The sequence below is a fragment of the Pogoniulus pusillus genome, chromosome 15 (genome assembly GCF_015220805.1).
Source record: "Pogoniulus pusillus isolate bPogPus1 chromosome 15, bPogPus1.pri, whole genome shotgun sequence".
Taxonomy (NCBI): Eukaryota; Metazoa; Chordata; class Aves; order Piciformes; family Lybiidae; genus Pogoniulus; species Pogoniulus pusillus.
In genome coordinates this window covers 11,621,851-11,648,869 of record NC_087278.1, presented here as the reverse complement: position 1 = coordinate 11,648,869, position 27,019 = coordinate 11,621,851, and the positions used below count along the sequence as shown (strand labels likewise).

General features: G+C 44.9%; 2 protein-coding genes across 9 annotated transcripts in view; one reads left to right on the top strand and one right to left on the bottom strand.

Annotated features, from left to right (window-relative positions):
• The window catches only part of SYN3 (synapsin III), a 276,823-nt gene that overhangs the window by 74,484 nt on the left and 175,320 nt on the right, over window positions 1-27,019 (bottom strand). The window lies entirely within an intron of this gene.
• Window positions 20,887-27,019, top strand: part of TIMP3 (TIMP metallopeptidase inhibitor 3) — a 43,455-nt gene continuing 37,322 nt past the window's right edge. Inside the window, exon 1 of the mRNA XM_064155378.1 lies at window positions 20,887-21,296. Coding sequence (XP_064011448.1) covers window positions 21,173-21,296 — 124 coding nt within the window. The 5' untranslated portion in view covers window positions 20,887-21,172. The remainder of the gene's footprint in view (window positions 21,297-27,019) is intronic.

Sequence of the window (27,019 nt, the reverse complement as noted above, 5' to 3'; positions counted from 1 at the left end):
GACATGGCCTATCAAATTGTGGAAAGCATTTGTCTTACTCCTTGGTATTGAGCAGCTAGCTACCACCTTCCTTACTCCTTCTTCTTGCAGTCCAGCTTAGTTTAAACAAGGACATATATCTTACACAAAAAGCCTGGATAAAAACTTTGTAATGGTTATGGAGCCAAGCATGTAAAAAATTAGGAAATGTGGGACTGGAGTTATCTGTGTAACATTAGTGCAGCTGGGGGTTATGTCTCCATTTCAAAGCAACCAGACTACTCTTTCTCCAGACAACCCCTTGCTCCAGGGGCAGGAGGGAACTGCTCTGAGGACTGCTCATGGCTGTGAAAGACTTCCAATAGCTCTCTGCAGTACCCCTTGTCTCTACTGTTCTAGAACATAATGGTGGTGGTCACCAGAGGACGCAGGAGACTGCAGAAGGAGCAGAAGTCTTCATGGGACAGAAGCAAAGGACTGATGCCCCGAAGAGCTGGCTGATGTACCCAACACTGCCACATCTCCAGTGTGATGTGGGGCAAGTTACTTCATGCTAGATTTCCTGCAAGTGATAGTGACACAGCTATCCTTTGCTTTCTGGATGCTTGACCTCCCCTCCAGGCCCAGACTGTTCTCTAAGTATATGGACTGATCCCCTGATCCTAGTTGGAGAACGGGCCCAAAACCAGCTCAGTGTGCATGCACATGTGTTTGTGTGTTGCCATAGCTGATTTGTTGCAGGGCAAGGGTGGGGAGACCTGGACTCTGGTGCAGACTACCAAAGCTGCCACTGCACTCCCAGAATGGCTGAACCACAACTGACTTGCAAAAGGTTGCAACTGCATCTGTGTTCCGTGATTTGAATACAAAGTGCTGCAGGATGCTGAAACCTGTGAAAATCTGAGTCCTTGCCATTCTATATTCTATATCAGGCACCCAAAATCTTTTGACTTTGCACTTTCAGCAAGTGGCCACTCATCTATGAAATACACAATATCCCCCACAGCGCTGTGAAAGCAAACTTGTTGATGTTTCTGAAACAGTTAGATATGATATCTTGTTGAACACCATGAACTCAAAAGGGGTTTTAGCCATTCTACTCTGAGCATCATCTAAATCTTGTGTACTAGAAAAGATCTATGTCCACTCACTGAGTAGAAGGATAAAATTAAGTATGATTACTATTTTTTCTTAATTCTGTGGCAGTAATCCTGTAAAAGAAATTATCTACATTGCAAGACTCTTAGAAGGGAAATGAGAACTTCAGAGGCAAACCTTGTAAGGGCACTTCCTATAGGCACTTCCAGGCTTTGCAACTACCATAGTATTTGAGGTTAGTCTGTGTGCTCAAACTGTACATTTATAATCATCTTCTTTTGCAGCCTACTAGTCTATGCTGGCTTAAAACTTTCTTCACAGAAAACATTTTACTGTTTTAACCATACTCTCACCTAAAGGAATGCAAATCTTGTCCATAGGAGCCTTGTTCTGGGATAATTGGTTTATTGGATTTGGCTTCCTTTGATTTGTTTGTGCAGGAAAAAAAACAGTATGAAAGAAATTAACATCTCTTAGCAGCTTTATATTCTACATGCCCTTCTGGATGGGCTTACTAGCACATCCCTGAAGAGACAGCAGGTATATATGGGAGCTAAAGTATGTCTGAAACTGTGACTGATGACCTGTTGTCAGATATTTTCAGAAGCTATGCTCAGCAACTCTTCTGATGTGGCAGCATTTTATTGCAAGACCTTTTTTTTTTTTTAATTGGAAAATAGAAAGAATGCAATAAAAATAATATTGCAAAAACCTTTTTTGTAGTTGTCATTATTTTCTCTGCCCTCTCTTAGGTTTCTGCTCCTTGTTTACAACTTGGAAGAAAAGGAACCAGATTCTTTCACCCCGTGAAAGGTTTAACCTAGGTTAATGCAACAGCTTAGGATTTTTTTCCTTTAGTAATAACCAGCAAACAAAGCTAAATCCTTTTGCAAAATAACAAATTTAATCGGACAGGCAGCTTTGCACCAGCTTCTGCCAAGCTACTGCCCACTGCAGAGGCGCAGCAACCAAGGGGCTCACAGCTGGTCTCCAAGGAGGCTGGCAGCACTTCAGTCTGGGCCTGCCCAGCAGATAAAGGCTGGAGCCTGTTGGGAACATGCAGTGAAGTGTGTGACTGTCCCTCTGGTACTCAGTGTTGGGAAACTATTACAGGAATGTGTAATTCAACAAGCCTCTACACACGAGCCTCTGTTTTTCCCTTGAGATAAGATTTCATATTATGAATTCTCAGGGCTTCCCCTGTTTTGCTGGGCAGAGCAATCCTGGCTTAGCCTAACAAATGATGAAAGGAGGCCATAATGTGGGACACAGGCAGGCCTTGTCACCTGAACTACCCACGAGCCATCTGGCAATATATTAGGGCAGAGTTTTATAAAGCAGGGAACTGTCACCCTTGCCACAGCCATCCATGCTGAAAGCAGACAAACAGTAGCTCATGTAGGTCCCACCCATGCTAAGTTGAGGCTACCTGAGCTGGGTGCTAGCAGCAGTGCAGCTGTAGCAGCTCAGAGCTCAGTGCAGGCTGCGAAACCTGCCCAGGGCCCTGGGAGAGTATAATTGCTAATAGCTGTACCATGAACTCCATGGCTACAGTTATCAGCACACACACCAGATAGTTTAAGGCTAGAGCAAGCATGTCTGCATGACCCCACTGGCTGGCCTCCGATTACAATGTCACTGTATGCTTAGCCTCTATGTCCCCTCCTGTGCTGGCTCTTTTGAGGGACCACTAAATACACATAATACACTTGTGAAAGGAAGGAATAACACTCCCCAGCTCCACTCAGAAGCTAATGGAGAAAAGCCTTGTTCAAATAGAAGCTTAAGAAAGGCTTCAAAGTAATTGTCTTGGAAATGACTGGGAATAATTTCTTTCTTTGCCTCAGAGATTTTTTCTTGCTCCTTTTTAATGTAAATACTTGCAACAATGGCTAATTGTCAGAAAAATGTAAGCTATTTCAGAGGCATGCTTGTCTGCCCATTTCTACATTCCAAACTTTTGTCTCCATAGCTGAGGTCTTGGCTAAATTATATAGCTTCATGCTGAGCTAGGTACTACCTCTCTCCCGAACTAGCCTGTTGGGACTGAGTAGTACTCTTGTTAAAAACTTGAAATGAAACGATCTGTTCCAAATGGCTCATTCTTGGCTCTGGCAGCTAATTATGTATATATGCCCTAACTTACATCAGCGTGGCAGTAATAGATCACAGAGAGCTTGTAGTCTTGTATACGTTGCTTGCACACTAAACCTATGGCCATGACATCACTGCCCTTTTTCTGGCATACGATGATGCTGTAGCCAAAAAGAGTAACTGAGAACACCACACATTGTGCCTCTTAGCTGCTAGGGCCGTACTGACTTTGTGAGTCACCCTCAGCATGCAGGGGTGATACATCCAGTCTACAGTGCTACTAATTCCCTCGTTTGAGAGGCCAACATTGCCTACTCTAAGAAAACAGGGAAGGGGCAGACAAGCATTGGAATTGGTTATAAACTCGTTACCCTTTCTGAGGTCATCTGTCTGTGGCACAGCTTTAACAGTAGGATCTTAAACTGTTGCAAGCAGAGGGCTGTCTTATATAGGACAACTACTATTTTGTGGTGACTCCTGATGAGCTGCTCAAGCTGACCACAAGACACAAAGAACTAAGATCTTGGACACAATGCTTTCCTTTATATTTTGTTGGCCTGCCCACAAGGAGGCCCAGGAGAATGAAGAGATAGAAGGGAGGGACTGCTCTGCTGGCTTCATTTAGATAGAAAAGTTGCTGAAAGAGCCTAGAGGCAGGCCTAATACCTATACATGCTGACTTTTATGTGGCAGCACATGTGGTAAGATTTGTGTAAGAAAACAGCAACAATCTCATCACAAAAATTAGGATAATAGGATTTCAGGATAACAGAATTTCAGCAAGTGTGAAAAGCTAGGACTAGCTGTACCTGTAGTAGATGACCACCCTTAGCTTCATGGAATTGTTTGTAGTCTTGAGAAGTAAAATAAGCAAACCAAAAGGCCAGAAAAGTTTGTTTAGGAAACTGTCTTTGAGCAATACAAAGCCAGGACCCACTGAGAATTGGGAGTGCCTGGGAGGAACTGCAGGCAATGGGGGATGCTTAGCTGGCATTGTTAAGAGGAGCTGCTACCAGAGTCAGAATGACTATGAGAAGCAGCAAGCCAGAGGGACTGGTCAGGGGGTCCCATCCCAGTTCAGATCCAGCTTCGAAGAAAAAAGCCTTTGCTACCCAGCAGGTGAGTGGCAGTGCCTCTAAACTGTCAGGTGTGAGAGCAGCATTTTTAGAGGTGGGGGGGAAGCAGTGGTCTGCTTTATCAGTGATGTCAGCAAGCAGCGAGGGAGAACTTTGTCAAGTATCACTGTGAGAGTTGGTGGATGTCTGTTATTTTGCTGATGTTCCTTTGTCCTTTTCTTCTTTATCTCCAGAACAATGCCGTTCTCCTAAGCTGTTTCTGATTTGTAATCAAGGCAGTGGAGCTCTGTGAACACTCAGTTAATTCACTTTTCTCAGGTTTGGTGTGGGAACACAAAATTCTATGTATCAGTGACTCTTAGAAATTGAACTGCTTTTGTAGCCATCAGTCAGTCTAGCAGGAAGGGTACATTTACAGCTTCCTTAAATTTTTAATTCCCCCCTCTCATATACTTGAGGTAGGAGTGAGGAAAGCAGCTTATTGCTTGAGTTCTTTGGAGACTGGCTGAGTCTCTGTGGAATGCCTGCGTGAGGAGCCACTGAGAATTTGGTACCATGGAACTGAGGTATCAGTTTACATACAGAAAAAAGTTAAAGTCCTTGAACACTCGATGGTATCTGAGGCATGCCCACTCTGTGTAGTTGCAGTATGTGAAGGTGTGTAGGAATCAGATATAAAATAACCCATCTGAGTGGCAGCCCAAGACTAAACACAATAGTTTAGGTATCAGGACAGGTCTAACGTGCCCAGGCAAGAAGCTGAGCAAATATCCAACAAATGAAGCACATGCCAGCACTGATGCATTATGCTTCAGTAGCTGTGCTAGCTAGGTGTGCCCCCACACTGTCATATCTCTGAAGGATGGTGTCAAGGTGTTCTGAGTTTGATCTGGGAGGACTAGGAGAGGAAAGAATTGGTTCTGGTTATGTCCCCACTGTAAGCCAGGCCAGAGGTACATTGTGATTGTGTCATCAGTGTTACCCAGAGCCATTAGGAAGGCTTTTTACAGCCATCCCACAACCGTCTGTGAAACAGCTTCTGTTCTGATGGCCACTCTGGAGACTGTGCATTTAGAACAGTATAAACAGTATGAAAATATTTGCTACACTTGCCTTTGCAGTCCAAGACTGCTTTTGACTCATGACGATGAGAACAGCCTGGTACAATCTTTAATACAGCAGACTGCTCTCCAGCTTGAGAGACTCTTTCAGTAGTAGTCATGACTGGCAGAAGCCAACTGAACCAGGGAGAAGGGAGTGCAACTACATTCTGGCCTGAGCTGCCCATACAGCCCTGTAGGAGTCAACTGCAAAGAAAGGATTATTTGGGGGGATAGATCCAAATCTTGTGATACTTGTTGAAGAGGCTGTTGCCAACCTAAAAACAGCAGTCCCCTTGTGGCTAACTCCCTATGAAAGCCACCTTTGTCTGTTCTGCCACCATCCTTTGTGATATTTGTACACGGAGCCTAGTGTTGTCTGCTCTTATGGAAGCTGACCTCTGCATCCTGCTTGAGGAGCTCCATTCTGTCTATAAGGAATTCTCCTGCTAGGTCAAGAGTTTTCACTGGTATAAAAAATTGCCAGAGCTGCTCCATTTGCACAGTAAATGGTGTGTTGGCACCACTGAAGGGACAAGCCAGATACACCTCTACAGTTTCAGACTCCTCACAGAGACCAGGCTAATGACACAGGTAAAAGAAGGCTGCAGGGTATTTTGAGCTGTGGTGGTATTGGTACTCTAGCCAAGGCTGACTGCATCCCAGGATAATCAGAGAGCAGTCCTTTCCCTGGTGCTGTCCCTGCCTGGGCAAGGGCTGGATGCAGTGTTGTATCCAGCCCTCTTTTTCACTCCAATTTTATTCAAATAAACATGAATCTATTCCCCTATTATTCCATCCACATGGACTTAATCTATTCCCATGCTCCTCTATACCTGCTAGAGGACAAGTGTTTCCTGAAGTCTAGCCCAAACCACCTTCATCTTTCACCTTGGTGCTCTCCTTCGATCCCCTTAAACGAAATTATGGTGCTCTCCTTCGATCCCCTTAAACGAAATTATAAGGTGTCTGACCTACTACATCTCTGACTTTCTGAACTCCCTCTTCAGGCTGGTTGTTCTGTTTATTTCCCACAAAGTGGAAGGCTCTATGTGTAAAATGCTACAGAGAGCCTTTGCCTCCACCCAAAGTCTTGTTTTTCAGTGACGCACACTCTGCTCTGCTCTTACTTAATAAAAAGTGAAGTCACCACTTTCCTCCCCTTCAAAATGCCCCACCCTCAGTCAGGAGGTCTGTGTCTCCACCCTTTGGCAAAACAGCTGTTTGGGGGTGGTGGTGAGTTTAGGGGTGTTGACCAACTTCTCATCTCTGAAAAGAAAAACAAACCCGAACCAAACCCCACCAGTCTTGTCAAAGTGCTGCTGAGAGCTGTGAACAGCCCTGACAGCTTTCCCCTTCAGTGCTTGTGCCTAGTTCAGGTGAGCACAAACGAATTCATCTCAGTCTGTGGGGCTAGTTTAAGATGCAAGAGTGTGAGCACTGTACACCATTTGGCTGTTCTTTATCTGTCTTCTGTCTTCATCCTGGTGGGAAGATTTCACTGGAATATTCACTCTCCTACTTTGGTCGGTGGGAAGAGGCAGGGAAGTTGGTGTATACAAGCAGGGTGACGTACAGCTAAGGTTCCCTGCTTCGCTCAGACTAAGCAGTATGGAGAAACAATGCTCCTAGAAGCTGGCTGTAGCTGCATCATTTTGACTTATCGCTATCAGTGTAAGTGCAAGTAGGCCAGAAGCTGCCCTGTACGTATGTCAGCATCCAATATTCTTTTAGGCAACATGTGCCAACTAAATGTGCCTGAAACACAATGTGGTGCAGCCACTCTTCCTTCCCACCCTTGACATGCCTTTCCTGGCATGCTTGAGGCTATCCTGGATGGCTGCTGGCTGAAGACTTCACTGCTTTTGAGGCACTATGGGCAGGGGAGAGAGTCTTACGTTGCATTCTCCATCCTTGGAGGGAAGACTGTTGACATATAGGGACACAACATCATGGGGAAGGCTTCTGGGGGGAATGCATTCACTCCAAGAGGTGTTACATCCCTTCAGAACCTCTCAGAACCTCTGCCTTTAAAAGGCAAAGTCTGCAACTGTTTGGAAAAGAAATGGTATCATGCAAGGAAGCCCCCAAAAATGTGCAGGAAACCTGCCACGGTAGAAGAGCCAAACCTTTCAACTGGTTCATGCAGAGGATTCCAACTGGTAGGCACCACTCCCTTTAAAAGGAGAAACAGATGGTGAAGGATGGAGTGCAAAAATCCAAGGTCTGACAGGTGAGGAGGCAGCTGGTGGGTTCTGTGGTCAGGGTTACCAGCTGTTCTGGGTTTGAAGAACTGTCAGCTTTGTTGGGACTGCCTGAGGAGCTCTCTGCCATCCCCTGATCCAGCCACTCTAAACCAGCACAATTTATATGCTAGTTTCTGTTTTCTTCCCTTCTCACCTATTTCCTGGCTAAAGCAGCCATTAATTTTGCTGTACTAACTCAGATGCTTTATGATTATGCACTCCAAAATAACCTACTAAAAAAAAAACCCAAAAAACACAAAAACCCCAAAACAAAACCCCCCAAAACAAACAAAAAACTAACAAAAAAAAAATTCATCAAATGACCTGGGAGTCCCACTACTTATTTTATTTGCTTATATGGAGGTAGTGCTCAAAACATTTTTGTGTAGCACTGCCATTGTGCCAGGTGCTATACAAAAAATGGAACAAAGAGACAGTCTGTCTCCCAGGGGGACAATGATTTTCATCTTAGACAAAATGGAGTGCAAGGAAGTAACAGGATAATACTGGTTAATGCCAATGGTCTAGGATTTCAGCTTTGCCATTGTTAAAGACCTCGCATTCTTGGGTCAGAGAAACTGTATTTTTGGGAAGGTTCAGTGGAAATGGTTTTGGAACTGTACCAAGGTCCTCCCAGGATTCCAGTTTTCTTAGCTGCAGCCTCAAAGGAATTTACAGCTGGCTCGGGCAGAGCTGGAAGTCCCCACAGGAAGGATTTTGTTGATATTCAGTCTTTGGAGGACAGTGAGCTTTTCTGTGAAGGGCAGCAAATGTATCTGGCTATGTCCATGGCACCACACCCACTAGTCCTCCAAAGCAGATAGAGTTTCAAGAACTCACATGACTCTGTTCATCTGCCCAGGGATTGTTAGCAAAACCTGTAGATGGTGTGTATGTGGGAATCTCTCTCCATTCACTCCTTCAGTTTGGAGTGGATCTCTCTCCATCTGAAAGTTAAAGAAGTTGCAAACAATAAAGGGGACCTTCAGCAATGAGTAGAGCTCCCAGGAACCTGTGGGAAGCCAAAGACAATACAAGATGGTCCCTGTGCCCCCACATGTTCTCTGCTCAAGGCTGCTCTTCTCCCTACTGCAAGCAGCCTATCTAAGCCTCTGCTAACAGAGATGCTGACTGCAATGTCCTGGCTGGGTCTCTGTAGAGTGGAAAATGGCTCCTTGTGTAGCATAGCCTCACCTAGGAAATACCTGCAGGCACAAGGAAGAGCTGTGGGCAGCTCATTGGGTCTCTCTTATATGCAAACTGACTGCTACCTGCCAGCTAGAGCACAGTGTTACAGAAAGTCTTGTCCAAGATATTCCAGTCAGTCTTTTATTTCGAGTCCAGCACAAACTCAGGGCTGTCTGCCCAGTTAATAACACAAATCTGCCCTCTCTCAGCTCAAGGAATAGTGCTCTTCCGTCCTTGAGGGCCATAGCTGCATTTTTCTCCTCCTAAACAGCTTCCCAGGATTCCTCGCCTGATTTGAAGTCTTTTTGAATCTGTTAACTAAAAATAAAGTTACTAATCTGATTTCCAGGCCCTGGACTCAGTTTTCTAACAGACCAGAGCCAGCATCTCTTCCAGATCCCTTAAGGATCCATATGCCCTTTTACTGTCCTCAGACCCACACATATGTGGTTCTGAGCATACACTTTGGGACTGCAGATTATCCTCAACAGATTTGTATATGGACAGAAGGAATGAGGGAATCCACAAGAAATTTAGGGAAGAAAAAATGCTGCCTGTTGCCCACATTTCTGGGAAATAGGAGGAACACTACTATTTTTACTTTCCTTTCATACCCTGTAATGCCTCTGGACATCAGATCCATCACAAGTTGCTGAGCAAATTTTTGTGGAAGATAATGCATTGGCATAAAATCATCACAGGAGTGTAAAGCAGGTAAAGATTCAGACCTCCATGGCTGTGGTATCTGCACTGTGAATGTCGCATGCTGCAAGCTCCTTCACTGCTGGCATCACAGCTTTATTGCCACTGTGTTCATTTTGAACCCTCTATAACATGTACTCTGTGCCCTTTGCCATGGACTCACACCACCTGATATATATTAGTACAGTGTCTGGGACAATGTGGGTTTGGTTTTCCTAGAGAAGAGCAGTGGCAATAAATAATGAAAGCATGGCAGTCACAGTCTGCATAGGACAGGCAGTGCCCATGGGATGGTAACATCTTTGGTGGTTGCCATCAAATTTTCAAGAATAAGTCATTCCCCTCATATGCTTTAAAAAAAATCTCACAGACTTGGTATGCAAAGAACTTCTAATATGAATGTATCTCCCTTATTTGGAAAAAAGCAAATTATGCTTCCAGTTTCCTGATTCCACTTCAGTTTTTTTATGTTTGACCTGCAGATTAGAGGTTTTCACGTCATTTGTCAGCCCACAGAGAGTATCCCAAGGTTCAGTGTGTGTAAAAGATAGGAAAAGGGACACTAGGAACAGGCCAACCACAAGCAGCTAAAATTATCTCTGAGAAACAGAGTGCTGAGGTCTCTGAGGAACACTGGTCAAAGAAAGAAAAGGGTTGTTTGGTAAACTCACACTTATTCTACTGCTTCTGAGGACTCCTGGCTCACATCCCTGCCCAGACATCCTATGTGGTTATTTAAGAGGATTTCCCTCACCCCTTCCCCCTCCACTGGCCATCATTTTCCTCTTTTGTAACTGCAGTACAGAGTGATATGGAAACAGAGGGGCTACACAGAGCTGAGCCTCTGTGACAACACAGCTGTCACAAGCAGACAGGGATGCTTCTGACATATGGCAATGATCAGCAGCTCCTCCTTTTTCTCCCCTTCTCTCTTCCCCAGAAGGGCTTACAAAGCCCTAGAGGGGCCATATATCCAGTTAGATGTAGTCTTTAGAAAGCAGGGCTGTGTGAGGCCTCAGTTATCAAAGAACATACTTGCTTGCATAAGTCTTTTAGATTCTCTGAGGCCAGCAAATATGAGCCTGTAAATCTTCATGTGACCAGAGCATATGGCCTTAGCATAAGACAGGGAGTGAATTACAGAGACAGCCTATCTTCTGCAGAATCTGATTAAGGGAATCCTTTGAGAACTATCTTTTACATCCAGCCATTGGCATGGCTTTAAAACCTGCCCTCCCTTTTCCTTCCCAGAAATGCCTGACAGCATAAGTTTGGACTTTTTTTTTCTTCCCCAGTACCACCTTCTCTCATTTTGTCCTTCCTATTCTCAAAAGTCTTTTCTCAAAATAAAACTGAATGGCTATGTCCTCCTGTCCCCTAGATTGTGCTTTCAAGGGGAAAAAAGAATGGTACAACTGGTTGTTTAAAAATACTTGTGGAAACACCTTAGAGGAGCTGGAGTCATTGCTAAGTTAAGGAGCTAGGTTCTGGCTCCACAAGGAGAAGGAAATGCTCTCGTATTCACTGGGAATAAGTTTTTACTTCCTCCAGCCAGGTTTCTGTGATGCTATTTGCTTATAGCCATGCACAGCTAATGCTCTAGTAGCCCCTGTAGGCTAAGTTGCCTTTATGTATATGATGTGAAGGTTTATTTTGAATGGGGAAACACATTTCAAATGAAGAACTCCTTTTCTACCTGCTTCTTCTCACTTCATGGGGCAGGCTATGCTCTTTTTGATGATCCTGCTTCTTTGGCACAATAGATTCCTTCAAACAGAAGTGACTTTATGGAAGTATCAGTGGCACTAAGAGAGAGGCTTTCTTGTTTAGGGCATGTGCTCAAGCTTTGGTACCTTGATAGCTCTATTGCTGGTACATAATCTGTGTATACATTCAGCAAATACCCAGCTCCCACTGGCTCTAGGTAACTCACTGCTGTTGCTGCTATGCATTGAAAGTCTTTCTTTCTGAGCATGCCAGTGGAGTGCAAGTAACTCCACCACAGCATGTGCTTCATCTTCAGAGGAGCACCTCCACTGTGAGGTACCACGTTGCTCTTGCTACAAATGGAGAAATTCAGAGTTGTACTCTGTCACTGGTGTTTTAACTTCTCATGACGAAGCACGTGATTATAATCCTAGACCTACAGTCTGTGGTAAAGATACTTTCATTCAGTGCAAAGGAAAACCACAAATTTGCTCCATTCCTCTTTCCCAGCTTCATTTTCAGACATGCTGTATGTGGTTACAGAGTAACTCTTGTTGCACAATACTCATTGTCACTCGCAACAAAATGGAAGCCCAGGTTACTCTGCTAAATGAACAGAAAGGTTCTGTAGTTACACTGTGATATCTTTCCATGCTTCTGTGTCCCACTCTGAAACATCCCTCAGAAGCACACAACTAAGGGGTAGCTCAGGGTCTTCAGAATAAAGTGGAACAGTCTGCAGATTGTTTCCTCTGTCTTCAGTGGAGAAAGAATATAGTTTTCACACATCCCTGCTAAATCAAACACTGATCTTTTCACTCCTGATGTTAATGCATCAAGTGTGGAACTCACACTGCCAACCTGACAAGGTCATTGATAAATGTATTGCTCTTCGTTCATTAAGAGCAAGACAAGAAATGGATGACTGAGCCTTCACTTCAGACTGCAGATCTACCATAGAATCATAGAATCAACCAGCTTGGAAGAGACCTCCAAGATCATCCAGGCCAACCTAGCACCCAGCCCTAGCCAGTCAACTAGACCATGGCACTAAGTGCCTCATCCAGTCTTTTCTTGAACACCCCCAGGGATGGCAACTCCACCACCTCCCTGGGCAGCCCATTCCAATGCCAATCACTCTCTCTGGGAAGAACTTCCTCCTAACATCCAGCCTATACTTCCCCCGGCACAACTTGAGACTGTGTCCCCTTGTTCTATTGCTGGTTGCCTGGCAGAAGAGACCAACCCCCACCTGGCTACAGCCTCCCTTCAGGTAGTTGTAGACAGCAATGAGGTCAGCCCTGAGCCTCCTCTTCTCCAGGCTAAACAACCCCAGCTCCCTCAGCCTCTCCTCATAGGGTTTGTGTTCCAGGCCCCTCACCAGCCTTGTTGCCCTTCTCTGGACATGTTCCAGCACCTCAACATCTCTGTTCAATTGAGGGGCCCAGAACTGGACACAGAATGCTAGAATACTCTGCACACTCAAGGTGTGACCTGACCAGTGTTGAGTACAGGGGAAGAATAACTTCCTCATCCTATTGGCCACACTGTTCCTGATACCACCTCCTCATCTTTTGGCTCACACTGTATGCTGAGATTTATGGGGGAAAATTCCAAAAGAGAGAGGAAAAGGAAGTGCTGCCTTTTGCTCTAGAGAAGAAAGAGACCTGTCCTTGAAATCTCACATCAGAAATTCCATAGCTTCTTCTGGCTGGCACCTTGAATATGTGGGGGAAGGCCCTGCTCTAAGTGAGCAGTCAGCTGCTGTTTAGAATACAACATTGGTTTGGGATCACATGAATGAAAGCATTGAAAAAGTCAATATGGATGAAAAAAAAACCTGTGCCAAGGCAATGGTCTCTGTTGGGAGGTCCACAGAAGAATGGCTGCTCACTTTTCACACCCATGTACAGGCATGCATGATGGCAACTGCTGAATTTGTTCTCTCTGGGGACACTGGCTGCATCATTTGAGCCTGTTCTTGTTGCTGACACCTTCATTTGGAGTTTTAGGTGAGAAACAAGTAGGAGCTGGCCTATGGGGATGTGGTGACAGGGTTATTCTTGCAGGAAGATTTTGTAATTTGTGGAAGAAGAAACAAGAAACAGCAATTTTCCCTGCCACTTTTCTGTAGGCAAAGAGAAAACCTTCCTTCAGACCTGACAGTGTCTCCCCTGTCTCATTAATGTAAGAGGAAGAGGAATGCTAGCCCCTGGTGCTGCTCTTTCTGCTTTTCATAAGTGCAGTCATTTCAGAGTATTCTAGCATGCTTTAAAACCAGTGGTATGTGCTAGGGACTAGCTGGACTACAGCATACGGATGGACTGCAGCTCTGTTAGCCTCAGGATGGTCAAAGAGATACAGGATCCTGTCTGGGATCTTTTTCAACATCCCAGCACTCACACAGAGATATGGAGATCACAGTATTCTGACAGTGCCTTCTGATGTGTAGAAGGGTAGAAAGGTTGTGCTGGAAGATGAGGAAGCAGGTTCTGTCCACGTTCTCAGAAGAATGGTGAGAGGCAGAGATGTGAAGGGAGAAGGATCTGGTCACTCAACATGCCAAAAAGGCCATATCCTTGAGCCAGTCAGCTCCCTTCCCAAGAGAGGCTGTGTGCAGCTCTCCTCCTCTGTGGCTGTTTTTCATTGTGAGAATTCAGACCAAGTCTCGTGAGAAGACCACAGATGCAGCAGCCAGCCACCCTCAATAGCAGAACTGGAAAACAGGAAAGCTAAATTCTGGACTGTGCCAGGAAGAGCAAAAAGCAACAAGATACTCCCTTACAACTGCTGATTGTAGTAAGCATCATCACAGGGAAAGCCACTCACTGTGAGCAGAGAGACTTGCCAGTCTGCCAAGTTCTCTGTCTACTAAGCATCGGTTGGACCCCACAAATACATTCAGCAACTGCAGTAGCCAGTACTTAAACGCAAACTCTCTCCCACAGGACACATTTCCTGTACAGAAGGAGGCTCTAGGAGTAACTGATATTATAGTGAGAGAAAGAGAATGTGTAAATGCTGTCCCACGCTTGAATTTGGGCAGAACATTAAGGCTACAGTGAAAGCAATGAGATCTCTGATGACCACGGCAACATCTAGGCTCTTATCTCAGCAAAAGGAGGGGTTGCCCCACAGCTGCTTGTGAAGACAATGCAGGGAGCAGGTATTAGTGCTTTCCTGTGTCTAGTCCTCCTCATTCTAACTCCTCTCCAAGGCCTCTACAGAGATACTGTCTTCTTCAAGTTAGACTGATAGAAACGTCAAACTTTGATTGCAGTCATGATCTGCTCATGAACTCTGTTGGCCACAATGCCATAGAGCTGCCTTAAAGCTCACTTAAAAATGTGAGGCATTCCAGTAATTTTAATTACTGTGCATTGCATAAGCCAGAAACCAGTTCATACAAAGGAACAACAGAAAAGTGATTTTCAATTGCTCTCACTCTCTTCTCTGCTTAGTGTGAGCTTCCAAAGCTCTGGGAACACCAACTCTTATTGCCATTTGAAGCACTTCATCTATTTGAAATCTCTTTGTTCAGTCACTTAAAGCTATTGATGCAGTTTAGAAGGGTTTAAAAAAAGAAAAAAACCCCAAAACTTCAATATGGAAATGGCTACAGGAGCATGAAAGCAAAACAAGAGAAATGTGGAAAACTTACAATAAACAAAACTGAGAGAAAATTAATTGCTTGGAATGACGCACAGACAGGTAGAGCCAAGCAAATCACATTGTGTACTCCCCCCAGACTCTGTGAGACCATCTAATCACAGCCTATTGGCTTGAACCCTGAATGGTACTGAGCCCTTTGGCCCTGATCCAGAAATGCACTTAAGCTTATATTTAACTTTGTGCATGCAAATAGTCCTGTTGACTTCAGTAGAACATTTTGTGTGCTTAAAGTTGAACATGTGCCTTACTGTTACGCTGGATTGGGGCCAAAGAGCGCAGTCATGTGCAGGAAACATTTTCAACGTGATAAGGCTGTTAAAGGATATTTCCTGGTTGCCCTTCTGCAGCTGATGCCACAGCGTAGCCTGATTGAAGGATCCTCACACTACTGAGGGACTGACTTCATATACTACAGTCCTGGCCAAGCATGGTGCTTATGGTGTGCCCCAAGGCTGGGTGCTCTTGGTATGCAAAAGCTGTAAAGGATGCTTGAAGACTGAACACAGTACAGAAGCGTTAGAGCCGACGAAGGTTTAATGGTGTATCTGTAATTAAAAGCTTGGGAATGGGACAGAGTGTTACCTATGTCTGGCCTGCAGACAGGAAAGTGACGTAATTCCTTTGCATCCTCAGAGAAAGAGATCAAACGATTTTAAAAAAAATATATATTTATAGAATCAAAGACATTTTTGAAGACTCTTATTTTAAGTAGCATATGAAGTCCACTGATAAAATGGAGGAGTTACTAGAGATGGAGGGTTTTTTTTGTCCTTTTTCACATTTATAAATCATAGCAAACACAAATATTTTAAACAAAAAAATTTCTTGAAGGACAGCCTCAGTAAAAATAAAAAAGACATTCTGAACAGGAAACATAAAATTAGGCAACAGGAGAATCAATCTTTTGCTAAGGCAACTCATGACGTCTCTGTGAGATGGCATGGGTGTGCTGTCAAAAAGGACATCAGGTAGCTCCAAAAGGCCCTATCCTTTCCCATCTGTTGTATAAAAGGAGAAAACCAATGGAATCTGCTACAGGGTATGATGCTGAGCTCATATAAAAGATATGAGAATCATCAACTTCAAGAAAAGTTTTTAGGACAAAAAGAAGGATTCTGAGCAACTTGTCAGGTGGATAATTTAGAACGCTAATGGCAGGACTCCATACTTATGAATCAAGTCAAGTTACTGTTAAAAAGTTGAAGTGGAAAAAAATGCCCGTAATACAATTCTGAAGCTTTATAAATTAATATATTGTTAAGGAGATGGCAGGAGTGTTTGCACCACAGGCTGAAATCTTCTGACTTCATTCAGTTCATGACTTCATGTTCAGTTTTAGCCAGCTGAGGTCTGGTGATGAACTGGAGTGTTCAGCCACTACATATGTCGGGGATTTCTTCCTGGTGGTGGTAGTAGTACTGGGGTATTTCTTTCTCTCTCTCTTTTCTTTCTCATTGTGTGTGTGTGTTCCCCCCCTTCCTTCCTTCCTTCCTTCCTTCCTTCCTTCCTTCCTTCCTTCCTTCCTTCCTTCCTTCCTTCCTTCCTTCCTTCCTTCCTTCCTTCCTTCCTTCCTTCCTTCCTTCCTTCCTTCCTTCCTTCCTTCCTTCCTTCCTTCCTTCCTTCCTTCCTTCCTTCCTTCCTTCCTTCCTTCCTTCCTTCCTTCCCTCTCTCCCTCCCTCCCTATCTCTCTCTCTCTCTGGCCACAAGTTCCTGTAGTTTGATGAAGCCCCTTCTCTACTACTTACATGCAGATGCTTTTGTCTGTTCTGAAGCAGCTGGCATCCCTCACAAAGAAATGTGATGACAAAGGAAGCAAATATGTCCTTAGTTCATTTACAGCAACATCTTATGTCTCTTGAAGGAATATCCCAAAGTGCTTTTATCTTGGTCTCTGCAGCTAGCTCTGCGATAGTCTTTTCCAGCCACAAGCAGGACTTGTGGAAGGAAAATGATGCCGTTAATATGCTCCTGTTGTAAACTGCAGTGAATATCTGTGGAGCATAAGGTAGTTCTCGCTCCTGCAATTTAACTGAGACACTTAACTTCACATCTTTCCTTTACAAAACAGGCAGTTCTTTAGTAGATGTTGTGAGGAATCTATCCTCATCTGCCAGAAAAGCAACCATCTCTTGCAGTGCAGTGCCCCCTAGCACTGTCTCCACACATCCATGCAGAATGGAGGGCAGGCCACTTCTGCTCAGTCAACACCTGCAGGACATGGTTTCCCTGGCAATTTTCACACCAACTATTGACCCAGCCCAGTCATGCTTAGCTTGTGGGATCTGACACGATCACAGCATGGAGCAGTGGGGCTGCTCACTAAAGCAGAGAGATCCTTAATTGTGTTCAACAGTGTGCTCTTGGTGGAGGACTGGAATAACACAGATTTCTTTATTTGGCAACATTAACCAAATGTGAACTCTGATTTTCTCATATGAAGATCACGGTCTCTACTTTCTCTTTCTTTCTCTGATTTGTATTTTATGGTCACATAAGGCTGAGAGCCTCACCTAGGTGAAGGAGCTGACTGCTGGTTTTTATTTTATTTCTTCCCTTTGCAGTTTCTCCCACACAGATAGGGCAGTGAGGAGGAAATTATAAGATACTCCTTTCAGTACCTTCACAGACTTTCTGTGTTGATGTTATCAATTTTTTCTCATGTAAACACTCAGAAACCCATCCTGGCTCTTCCAGAGCGGACTTTACTGGCAAGTCTCAAAGGAGACAGGCTAACATCAAGTATCTAATACATATTCACAGAGGATAATATACAATATCTCTATTTATAGCTGATACAATTAATGTATAGGCAGGTTAAACGATATAACCAAGGCCTCCCAGCAGGGCATTGGCCAGAGTGAGCTTTCCTGAGTATTATTTGCACTCTTTGGGTTATATCTGGGAAGTGAAGTAGTTCTTGCAATCAACACAAACTTAGTCTTGCTTTAAGAAGCTTAGTTGGTCTCACTGCCATGGCTTGGAGGGCCCAATATAACTTCCAGCCCCCTTCCTCCCCCTTTTCAGAAACTGAGAAGATGATGGAAGGGTTTGCTTTTTAATCTCCTCTGAATGTGTCCTGCATCTGTGTATTGTAATTCTTAGCATTTGCACAGCACCCAGCACTTTTAAAGCTTGTTACAAAGCATTCAGCTTGCTAGTCCACAGAACACACAAGAAAGTGGTTATTACAGAAATGAAGAAACATAACTCGGAGGAGTTACTTGGCCAGAGAGTGAAGGGAGTTGGTGCTGGAACTGTGATTATAATCAAGTTGTGTGTGGGCCAAACTCACTCTTATTTACACCAGTGTCAGGTTAGGGAATAACTCCACTTCTCTCAGGTACTGATTTGAGATGTTGCTAGACCAGGTGTATCATGATGGTGGTGAGATCAAACATTTTACAACTACAAAATAAAAAATGAGAGTGCCAGGCACGCCTCATTTTTCTTCTGCATTACTCTGTTGAGAGCAGTGGAGTCGTTTCTTGTTTGCATCCCATGAGACTGAAATGAGAGTCCAATCTGAACGGTTCAGCTCCAGCTGTAGTACCCTAAGCTGACTGCCCAAGTACCTAAGGAGCTTTTTGCATAACGTTTCTCATATTGCAATTTAGAGTCAAATGATTCAGACACTAACATGCCTAAATGATTTGTCCTGTTTAATACCCTGCTTCATATGTTATATATTTATATATGTATATATGACCCATTAGCACCTTGACACCATCCATTTTTTAGAGTATGCTCACCAATACCAATACACATTCCTGAGAAGCTTCCATCATATAGAATCATAGAATCAATCAGATTGGAAGAGACCTCCAAGATCATCCACTCCAACCTATAACTCAGCCATATCCAATCAACTAGACCGTGGCACTAAGTGCCTCATGGAATCTTTTCTTGAACACCTCCAGGGATGGCAACTCCACCACCTCCCTGGGCAGCCCATTCCAATGCCAATCACTCTCTCTGGGGAGAACTTCCTCCTATCAAGACTATACTGCCCCCAGCAGAACTTGAGACTGTGTCCCCTTGTTCTATTGCAGGTTGTCTGGGAGAAGAGACAAACCCCACCTGGCTACAGCCTCCCTCCAGGTAGCTGTTAACAGCAATGAGGTCACCCCTGAGCCTCCTCTTCTCCAGGCTAAACAACCACAGCTCGCTAAGCCTCTCCTCACAGGGCTGTGTTCCAGGCCTCTCACCAGCTTCGTTGCCCTTCTCTGGACACATTCCAGTACCTCAACATCTCTCTTGAATTGAGGAGCCCAGAACTGGACACAGGACTCAAAGTGTGGCCTGACCAGTGTTGAGTACAGGGGTAGAATAACCTCCTTTGTCCTGCTGGCTACACTGTTCCCGATCCAGGTCAGGATGCCATTGGCTCTCTTGGCCACCTGGCCACCTGGGCACACTGCTGGCTCATCTTCAGCTACTATCTACCAGCACACCCAGGTCCCTTTCTACTTGGCTGCTCTCCAGCCACTCTGTCCCCAGCCTGTAGCACTACTTGGGGTGGTTGTGGCCAAATTGTAGAACCCTGCACTTAGCCTTGTTAAATCTCATCCCATTGAAGCAAGGTAAGATAAAGCTGCCACACAGGTTGTCTGTGTCACAGCAAGGGCAGGAACCTGTGTTTCCCACTGTTAGCATTGTGACCTTGATCTCTATTAGCAACACCCATCTTGAAGTTTTGTGTACGTGTACTGATGCTCCAAATAAAAGCCTGTGTTTCCATATGACTGGAGGCTTTAATTTTATATGGATGGTATGATTAAAGAAAAGGTGTAGGCAGGCTGTGCTTCACCCAGATGGAGTGGAATTACAAATCTGAAGACTTAGCTGACTATTTAGAAATTTAGGACAGCTGGTCCCTGGCCTTTAATACCAGCATAATTTATAAGTAGACATGCTTAAGTCTTGTAAACCCCATGGAAAGTACTCTGACATTATATATACTGGTTTGATACCGTGATTAATCACCCCTCAGTCTCCTTTGCAGGATAATAAGGTTGTCTGTATCTTGCAGCTGGCAGTCTGCTTCCTTACAGTCCCAGCTCTTCTATAACATTTACATTTCTACAGCTGAGAGAAATTTACAGTTCCAAAAGGAGATAAGGGAAAAATAAAACAGGACTATTGTGTACATTCCACTAAAGATGCTCTGCTAAAATGTATTTTGAGATTAGGTGTTGGGGGCACGTGTGTAGATATGAGACTTCTTTTTCCAGCTTGGTCTTAGCAGTTTCTGATCCTTTTCTGACCCAAAGCCTCCTTGAGAAGAAGTAACGGCAGTGGGGTGACAGGAGGAGAAGAAGAATTTGAGTAGGTTAAAAACCATAGGACAAAATCCTGGTTTACAGTTCAGCTAGATGTTCTTCTTTTCCTCCATCTTCTCTTCACAGCCTATTAAAAGAGGAAAAGAAGCCACATGCAGCACCCACTCCTCCTGTGTTTTCTGGTCGCTTTCTGAAAGCGCTGTAGAATGCTATTTCACTTCTTCCACTTTCAAAGAAGCTTGCAGGCAGACGAGCAGCTTTCAAGGGAAGCAGCCCGAGCTGTCCAAGCCAACCACGAATCCCGCGTGTGTTTTCCGGATGCCTCTTACCCTGCGGAACGGGGTGGCAGGCAGAGGCAGGTACTAACTACGGCGGCAAGGGGCTTTTCGGGGCCGCAGACGGCGGCGGGAGGGGGCAGAAAGTCGCTGATACCTCGAAGGTACAACTAGCTTTTAAGAGTCTGGACTCCCCCAGCGACACTAGTCGGCGGAGGAACGCGAACTTCTCAGAGCAGCTGGAACGGACACAGGCAGGGGACAGAGAACTTCTCGGAGCAGCAACAGCCGCCTACCTGCCCCACCACCCCCCGCAAGGCGCTCCCCGCACTATTCCGTATAAGGCGCGGAATCCGCGGCCCCGCCCCGGGCCGCTGGCCTCTCCCTCCGATGAGGTAATGCGGGACTCCCATTGGTCTGGGGAGGCGGCGCCCCCGGAGCCCGAGAGGGCGCGATCGAGGCTATAACTCCTCCGTGTATCGGTCCTGCGAGGTGCAGTGCAGTTCCGCGCAGCTCGGTGTCGTGCCGCAACTCCTTGGCCGCTGAGAGCTGCAGACTTGCTGTGCCTTCAGGCTCGTACTGTCTCACCGAGCGAGGGCTGCGCTGCTGAAGCTAGCGAGAGCATGAGAAGAGCGGTGTGAGGAGGCAGGCAGGTCTTGGAGCGTGGGCTCTTAAGAAGTGAGAGTAAAGTGAGGCGAGCGAAACAGCGGCTGCCCTCCTGCTCCGCAGAAGTGAGGAGGCACCTCGGAGGGCAACATGACGGCGTGGCTGAGCTTCCTCGTTGTGTTCCTCTGCAGCTGGAGCCTGCGTGACTTGGTGGTGGAGGCTTGCACTTGTGTGCCCATCCACCCGCAGGACGCTTTCTGCAACTCTGACATCGGTAAGTACCGCGGGCAGGCGGCGCCTTCGCCTCGCCCTTCAGTCACCGCGGGGTGAAGCCGCCGGTCGGAGCCGACAGGGCTCCGCGAGGGAGAGACGAGGCTCCTCTGGTGAGCAGGCGGCACCTGCCCCGCTGCCGCGAAGCCTGCGCGCCTGGAAAGTTCTGCGAGACCCCGAGGGGGTGCGCGCAGCACTTGTGTTGTCACCACAAGTAAGCACTGGCCCTAGAAGTCACTCTGTGAACCCAGAGGAAGGGTAGGTTAAAATGGTGAGGGATGACTTCACCTTTCAGCGTGTGCTACGGCTCTGCGTGCATCTGGGGTGCGAAGAAGAGAGGTGTGTGGTGGCAGACCTCTGAGAGGTGGTGGGGAGTGAAGGTGTGCTGTGGTGGGAGATCCTGTTACATGACAGTGGCAGCAGCCCCTCCAAGAAATGCTTTAAAGAAATCAGCAACTATAAGAGTGGCCTGTTTCCTACAACAAGCCAAAACCATAATTGGAGGTATGGGCAGACAACATTTCTTTCACAACTTGGTGACAAATAACAGGAGATAGGATTAGGACATTAGGACTAGTTCTCTGAAACCAAGAAACCAACTGCAGTTGCTGGTGTTGGAAGGTGCAGTTCAGGTGAGGCTTGTGGTGCTGCACCAGTAACTTCAGGGAGGGCTGGAGCGGCAGGTAGCAAGTGTCTCCATGCTTTTTGCCTGCTGTGTTCTGATCTTTGCAGCTTTGGGAGGTGTGCAAATGTGCACTTTTTGGAGAGCACATTTTTTACTGGATTCTGCTTGATATTCTCTGCTATGGGTTTTGGCATCCCTCAGGGACTTCACTAACTTTAAACAGGGGACAAGGGGAACACCCAAAATCTCTGAGAAGGTAATAGAGAATCTGGTCTTAAGTTCTTTGTTTTGTAGCCAAGGATGGTTAATCAGATACTGCCCTGTGGCAAAGTATATGAAATCAGTAAGTGGTGTCCTTTGAGTTATGTGGACACATGTCCAAATAACAGTAAATACCAGCTGTCACTTCAGCAATCATGAGTGGACTGTGTGAGTGAAGTCTTCTTGCCCCTCCATGGGTTGTTTTAGTAGCAGTGTAAAAAGGGTGGGGGGACTTTGCAGTGCTGGTGTTCACAGAGTACTGTCTTCAAGCAGAATATGCAGAGAAGTCTTCCAGGCAACTAGTATGGGAGTCAAATAGAAAATGATTCTCAGGACAGCAGAACACTCACTGCTATCACTCCGGCCAGCGAGTCTCTCAAGCTAGCTAAGCTTACTCACCACAAAACATCTCTGGCTTGCCTTTAACTCTTCTACAGAAGCTGCAGTTATGCCTGATTATTCATGTCTGGTTTGTATAGTGTGTCTGCTCTTGAATGCCAAAAACCCCAACCAACCAAAAAACATTGCATACTGTTACAGGCACGTATTAGAAGTGCTGAGAAGGTTACAGTTTGCTTCAGTGATGATCATTTGGAAAATATTTATGAAACAGTTTTATACTGGGGAATACTTCCAGAAAGCAGCATTGTTCAAGGTTCCCTGGGCACCTTGTTTGGATCAATGGGCGTGCCACCCAAGTGGCAACTGCCAGGGAGGGTGTCTGTTCTGCAAAGTGAGACTGGGGAATGATTTGTGCACAGCTAAAGCTGATGACAGCATGTGAGCTTCAGCACCTGTATTTTGAGAGAAGGTCTACTTACTTGCTCAGATTAGGTCACGTTATATTAGGTTAAGTTAGAGTTTAATTCAACTTCTTTAAACGGTGCTGTTTGTTATGAATACATGCTGACAGTGTAGGTTTGCTACATGCATACTAGGACTATGGTACACTATGAAGTTTCATGTAACAGTGCTTCTAAACTCTAGGGCACAAAGTTTCTCTTTCCTGCTCTGCTTGTCTGGTTGAGTTTGAAGTCACCTCCTTCATTTCTCCTTTCTCTGTTCAGGACTCTTCATTATATCTCATGCCTTGGCTTTGCTCTAGGACATAGTGTTCAGAAAAGTTTATGTCAGTAAGGCTGTCATGCTTTCAGACATCATGGCAGTGCAATAGAGGAGAAGCACAAGGGGAAAGAGCATTCTACTTGACTTAATGCAAGTTTGGTTTAGACCACAACTCTATGTGATGGGCAGAAGCAAAAGTATATCCTTAGGTTTGCTAGAACTCTCTGGAAAATGTGATGATGTTTCTGCAGGCTGATTTTACTCACTGCTGTCATGTTCTTCATGTGCTGGAAGGGCAAAAGGTACACTGAAGCTTACTGGCTCTGGAGGAGTTAACCATCTCCATGGAAACCGATGGCAGTGTACTAGTGCAGTGTTTAGACAGGCTAAACTACACGCTGGGTTATAAAACACATTGTGGGGAAGAAAGGGACTTGGCAGCAAGTTTTTATCGCTCTTGAAACCACTGACAAAATATCAGCTCAGAAGGGAGGAGTCAGTGCAGTAGGGGCTGGAGCAAAAGAGGCTTTTAAAGTAGCTCTTAAGACAATACAAGATATTAACTAGCTAGGTGGCAGCCTAGGAGAGGTTTTTCATCTTTAGAAGCACTGGTTTCTGAAGAAGGAGAAAACTTAGAAGTGTAATGAAAGCTTTTACTGTTGGCCTTTCATGCCTAGCCAATGAAGTCCTACTCTCAAGTTTATTCTCTTCTCCTTTAATCTGATCTGAGTAGACATTTAAGTTTTGATCTCCCTGTGGCACAGTTCTGATACAGCCTCCCACCTCTTCAGTCATTAGATGGTTTTAATCTTTACAGAAACAGATGGTCAAATAAACCCACTGGGAAGGGCAAGGTTTCAATAAATACATTGGTTGAAAGTGGAGGTCGTGGTCTTCTGAAGGAAACTTGGACTCCATACACAACATGTATTTTTTTCCCTTATTAAAAAAAAAAGGGGGGGGGGGGGGAAACGAAGGGAAAGGACTACTGCTAGACTGTTCACAAGGGGTCTTTTCACTCAGCATGAGTGTTCCAGCATGATGAATGGAGCTGAAATGAAGAGGTGTGTCTCATCTGGCCCTGTGAGATCAATCAATAATAAAATTGCTGTTTTAACTCTTGATTTCTTTCTTTAACTGGATCAATAAGTGCCAGAACAGTCAGTACAATAAGTAGACAAACAGCAACTGCTATGACTTGCTATCTGAACTTTGCTTCCTCCACTCCTGCCCCCTGCCTATGACCCCTTCCAGATGTGAATATTTTTCTTTTGTTTGAATTAAGAGACCTTTTGAAAGAACAGACACCAGGCATGCTTTGTTCCATTGTGACAAAGCTGTGACATTTCCAGCTGGACATAGCTAACATGAAAAGGACTTGTTTGTCCTTTTCTTTTGCAGGAGCAGCACGAACTTTTGAGCTTGGCTGCTGAATGTTACACTCATGAGTTTGCAAAAAAAACCACCTCCTTCCTGGTCCACTCTTTGCCTTATCTCCCCCTCAAAAAAACCCCACCAAAATGGAACAAAATAATCAAAACCCAACAACAAAACACAACCCCAAAAAAGGTTGGGAGAAAAAGAGAGAGAGGCAAACCAGCAGTAAAGTACTTTGTCCACTCCATACCTATCTCACTTTCATCTTGTGCATATACTTCAGAAAAGAGCTGTGGCACTAAAAGCTATCTCTTACTCAAGTTCAAAGCAGCTCAAAATAACATTCCTTTCTATAGTTTGTGTTGGGGGAAGAAATACCTGTTTCAACAAAGATTCTGGTGGGTAATGTCCCTCTCTGTCCTAAATAACTCCTCTCTTGGTGAGTTGCAGTTGGCAATATTTGGGGAGGTAAAGGTAAGATCTTTGTGTCCTTCAATGCTAATCAAGCCTTCATTTCTCCATCCTGCTGTATCCATAACACTGAGTTCATGACACCTGTAGTGGCTAGCCTCCTTTGAACTGAGAATATGGTATGAGAAGAGCAAGAAACAGCAGAGAAGGAGGAAGCTCCTGCTTGTTTGGCCCAGTGTCTAATCATCTGATTTAAAACCTGCTCCTTTTCTTTCATTGTTTTTCTCGACTTGATAATTCCACCTTACTAATAAGCTAGCAGAGATATCTCTTTATAAATATCTGAAGGCTGGGGGAACAGGCTCATCTCACTTGCTCCCTGTGATAGGGCAAGCAGCAGTAGATGGAATTTGCAGCCCAGTAGGGTCCACCTCAACACAAGGGAGGACTTCTGTTCCACTGTTCTGTGCCCCTTACAGTAAAGGCTTCCCAGAGAGGTTGTGGAGTTTCCTTCTCTGGAGACTTTCAAGGCCCATCTGGATGTGTTCCTCTGACCTGAGATAGACTGTATGGTCCTACTCTGGCAGGGGGGCTGGACTCGATGTTCTCTTTGGGTCCCTTCCAACCCCTGACATCCTGTGATCCTGTGCAGAACAACTTGATCATACGTGAAACTTTGAAATTGTATTCTATGCCTTGATACAGACTCTGTAGTGAGGTCACATGTGCTGCCTTATCCTTTAAGGCAGGCAAGTAAGGTCTGCCAAATTAATGTAAAAGTTAAAATAAGCCAGCTCCAGTTAATTATTGTACCAGTCTTTTGAGTTGAATGTTAAACCAAACTTATGAGTTACATGTCATGATAATGGTAGCAGAAGTGCTGTATTCACTTTGGAATCAGACTTCTGTTGAGGAAGTAATGATGTGTTTTCATTTTTAGACTGAGCTTCCCTTTGAGGTATTTTAGAAGAAGGAAATCTGAGAAGCATTGAATTCCATTTTACATGGGAAGAAATTGAGGAGATTTGTTTAACTTCTGTGGAATTCCAATGTTGATGGTAAAAGAGAGTGCTCAAAGAGGGTGTTTCTTGTGCCTGGTCATATCTTCTTTCCTTGAGCTTGGTCACGTCTTCTGACAGCAAGTTAGCTGTTCTAAACTGAATTGCCTTATTTAATAGGAGCAAAAATAGAAGTTGGTTGGTGGTTGGTTATTTTTGATTACAACTCATAGCAGAGTAGGGAGTTTCCTTTGTGGGATCTGGAGTTTGTCACTTTTCCAAAAGGATGTATTTTAATAAATGTGGTGGAAATTCCTGTTTGGACAATGTAGTGAGGAATGTATATAAGGCTCCTTTGGTGTGTTTTTACTTTTGCATATGCTCCTCCAGGTGTCCTGCAGGAAGTAATTCCAGGACCTCTGAGCTAGCAGAGAGTCAGATGGTCTAACCTTGAGCCTTAGAGTGCTTTGCTTTATGGTGAAATTTCTTGCATTCTTTTCACTGCTTTCCCACCTGTTCTTGAGAACTTTCCACCTGTCAACTGCTTCTCTAGTGTTTGTGGGAAGAAGTGGGCTGGTGGGAGCATAGTTATCTACAGCCATATGCAGTACTAACACTTTTTAACTTAGCAGAAGTGTACTAACACTTTTTAACTTAGCAGCAGTTTACATCTGGGGTTGGGGAGGGCCTGCTTTGTTCATGCCTGTTGTTCAGGGTGAGCAGACTTGATTGTTTTGCTGTAGGAGAAGTGGCACAAGGTGACACATTCTTTCACAGCTTCAGTGGAGTTCACATCTTCCAAGACACTAAACAGTTATTTCTGCTGTTCCAGGGTCCCTTAGCTATGGCAATCGGATTGGAATCTGATGAATTGGATCTCTGTACTTATGCATAATGCCACTGATGGCCATGGTGGGTGGGATAAAGAATCTTTAGTAGGAACACTTATTGAGTCACTTTGGCCTCACCTGAATTTTAAAGTAATTGAAA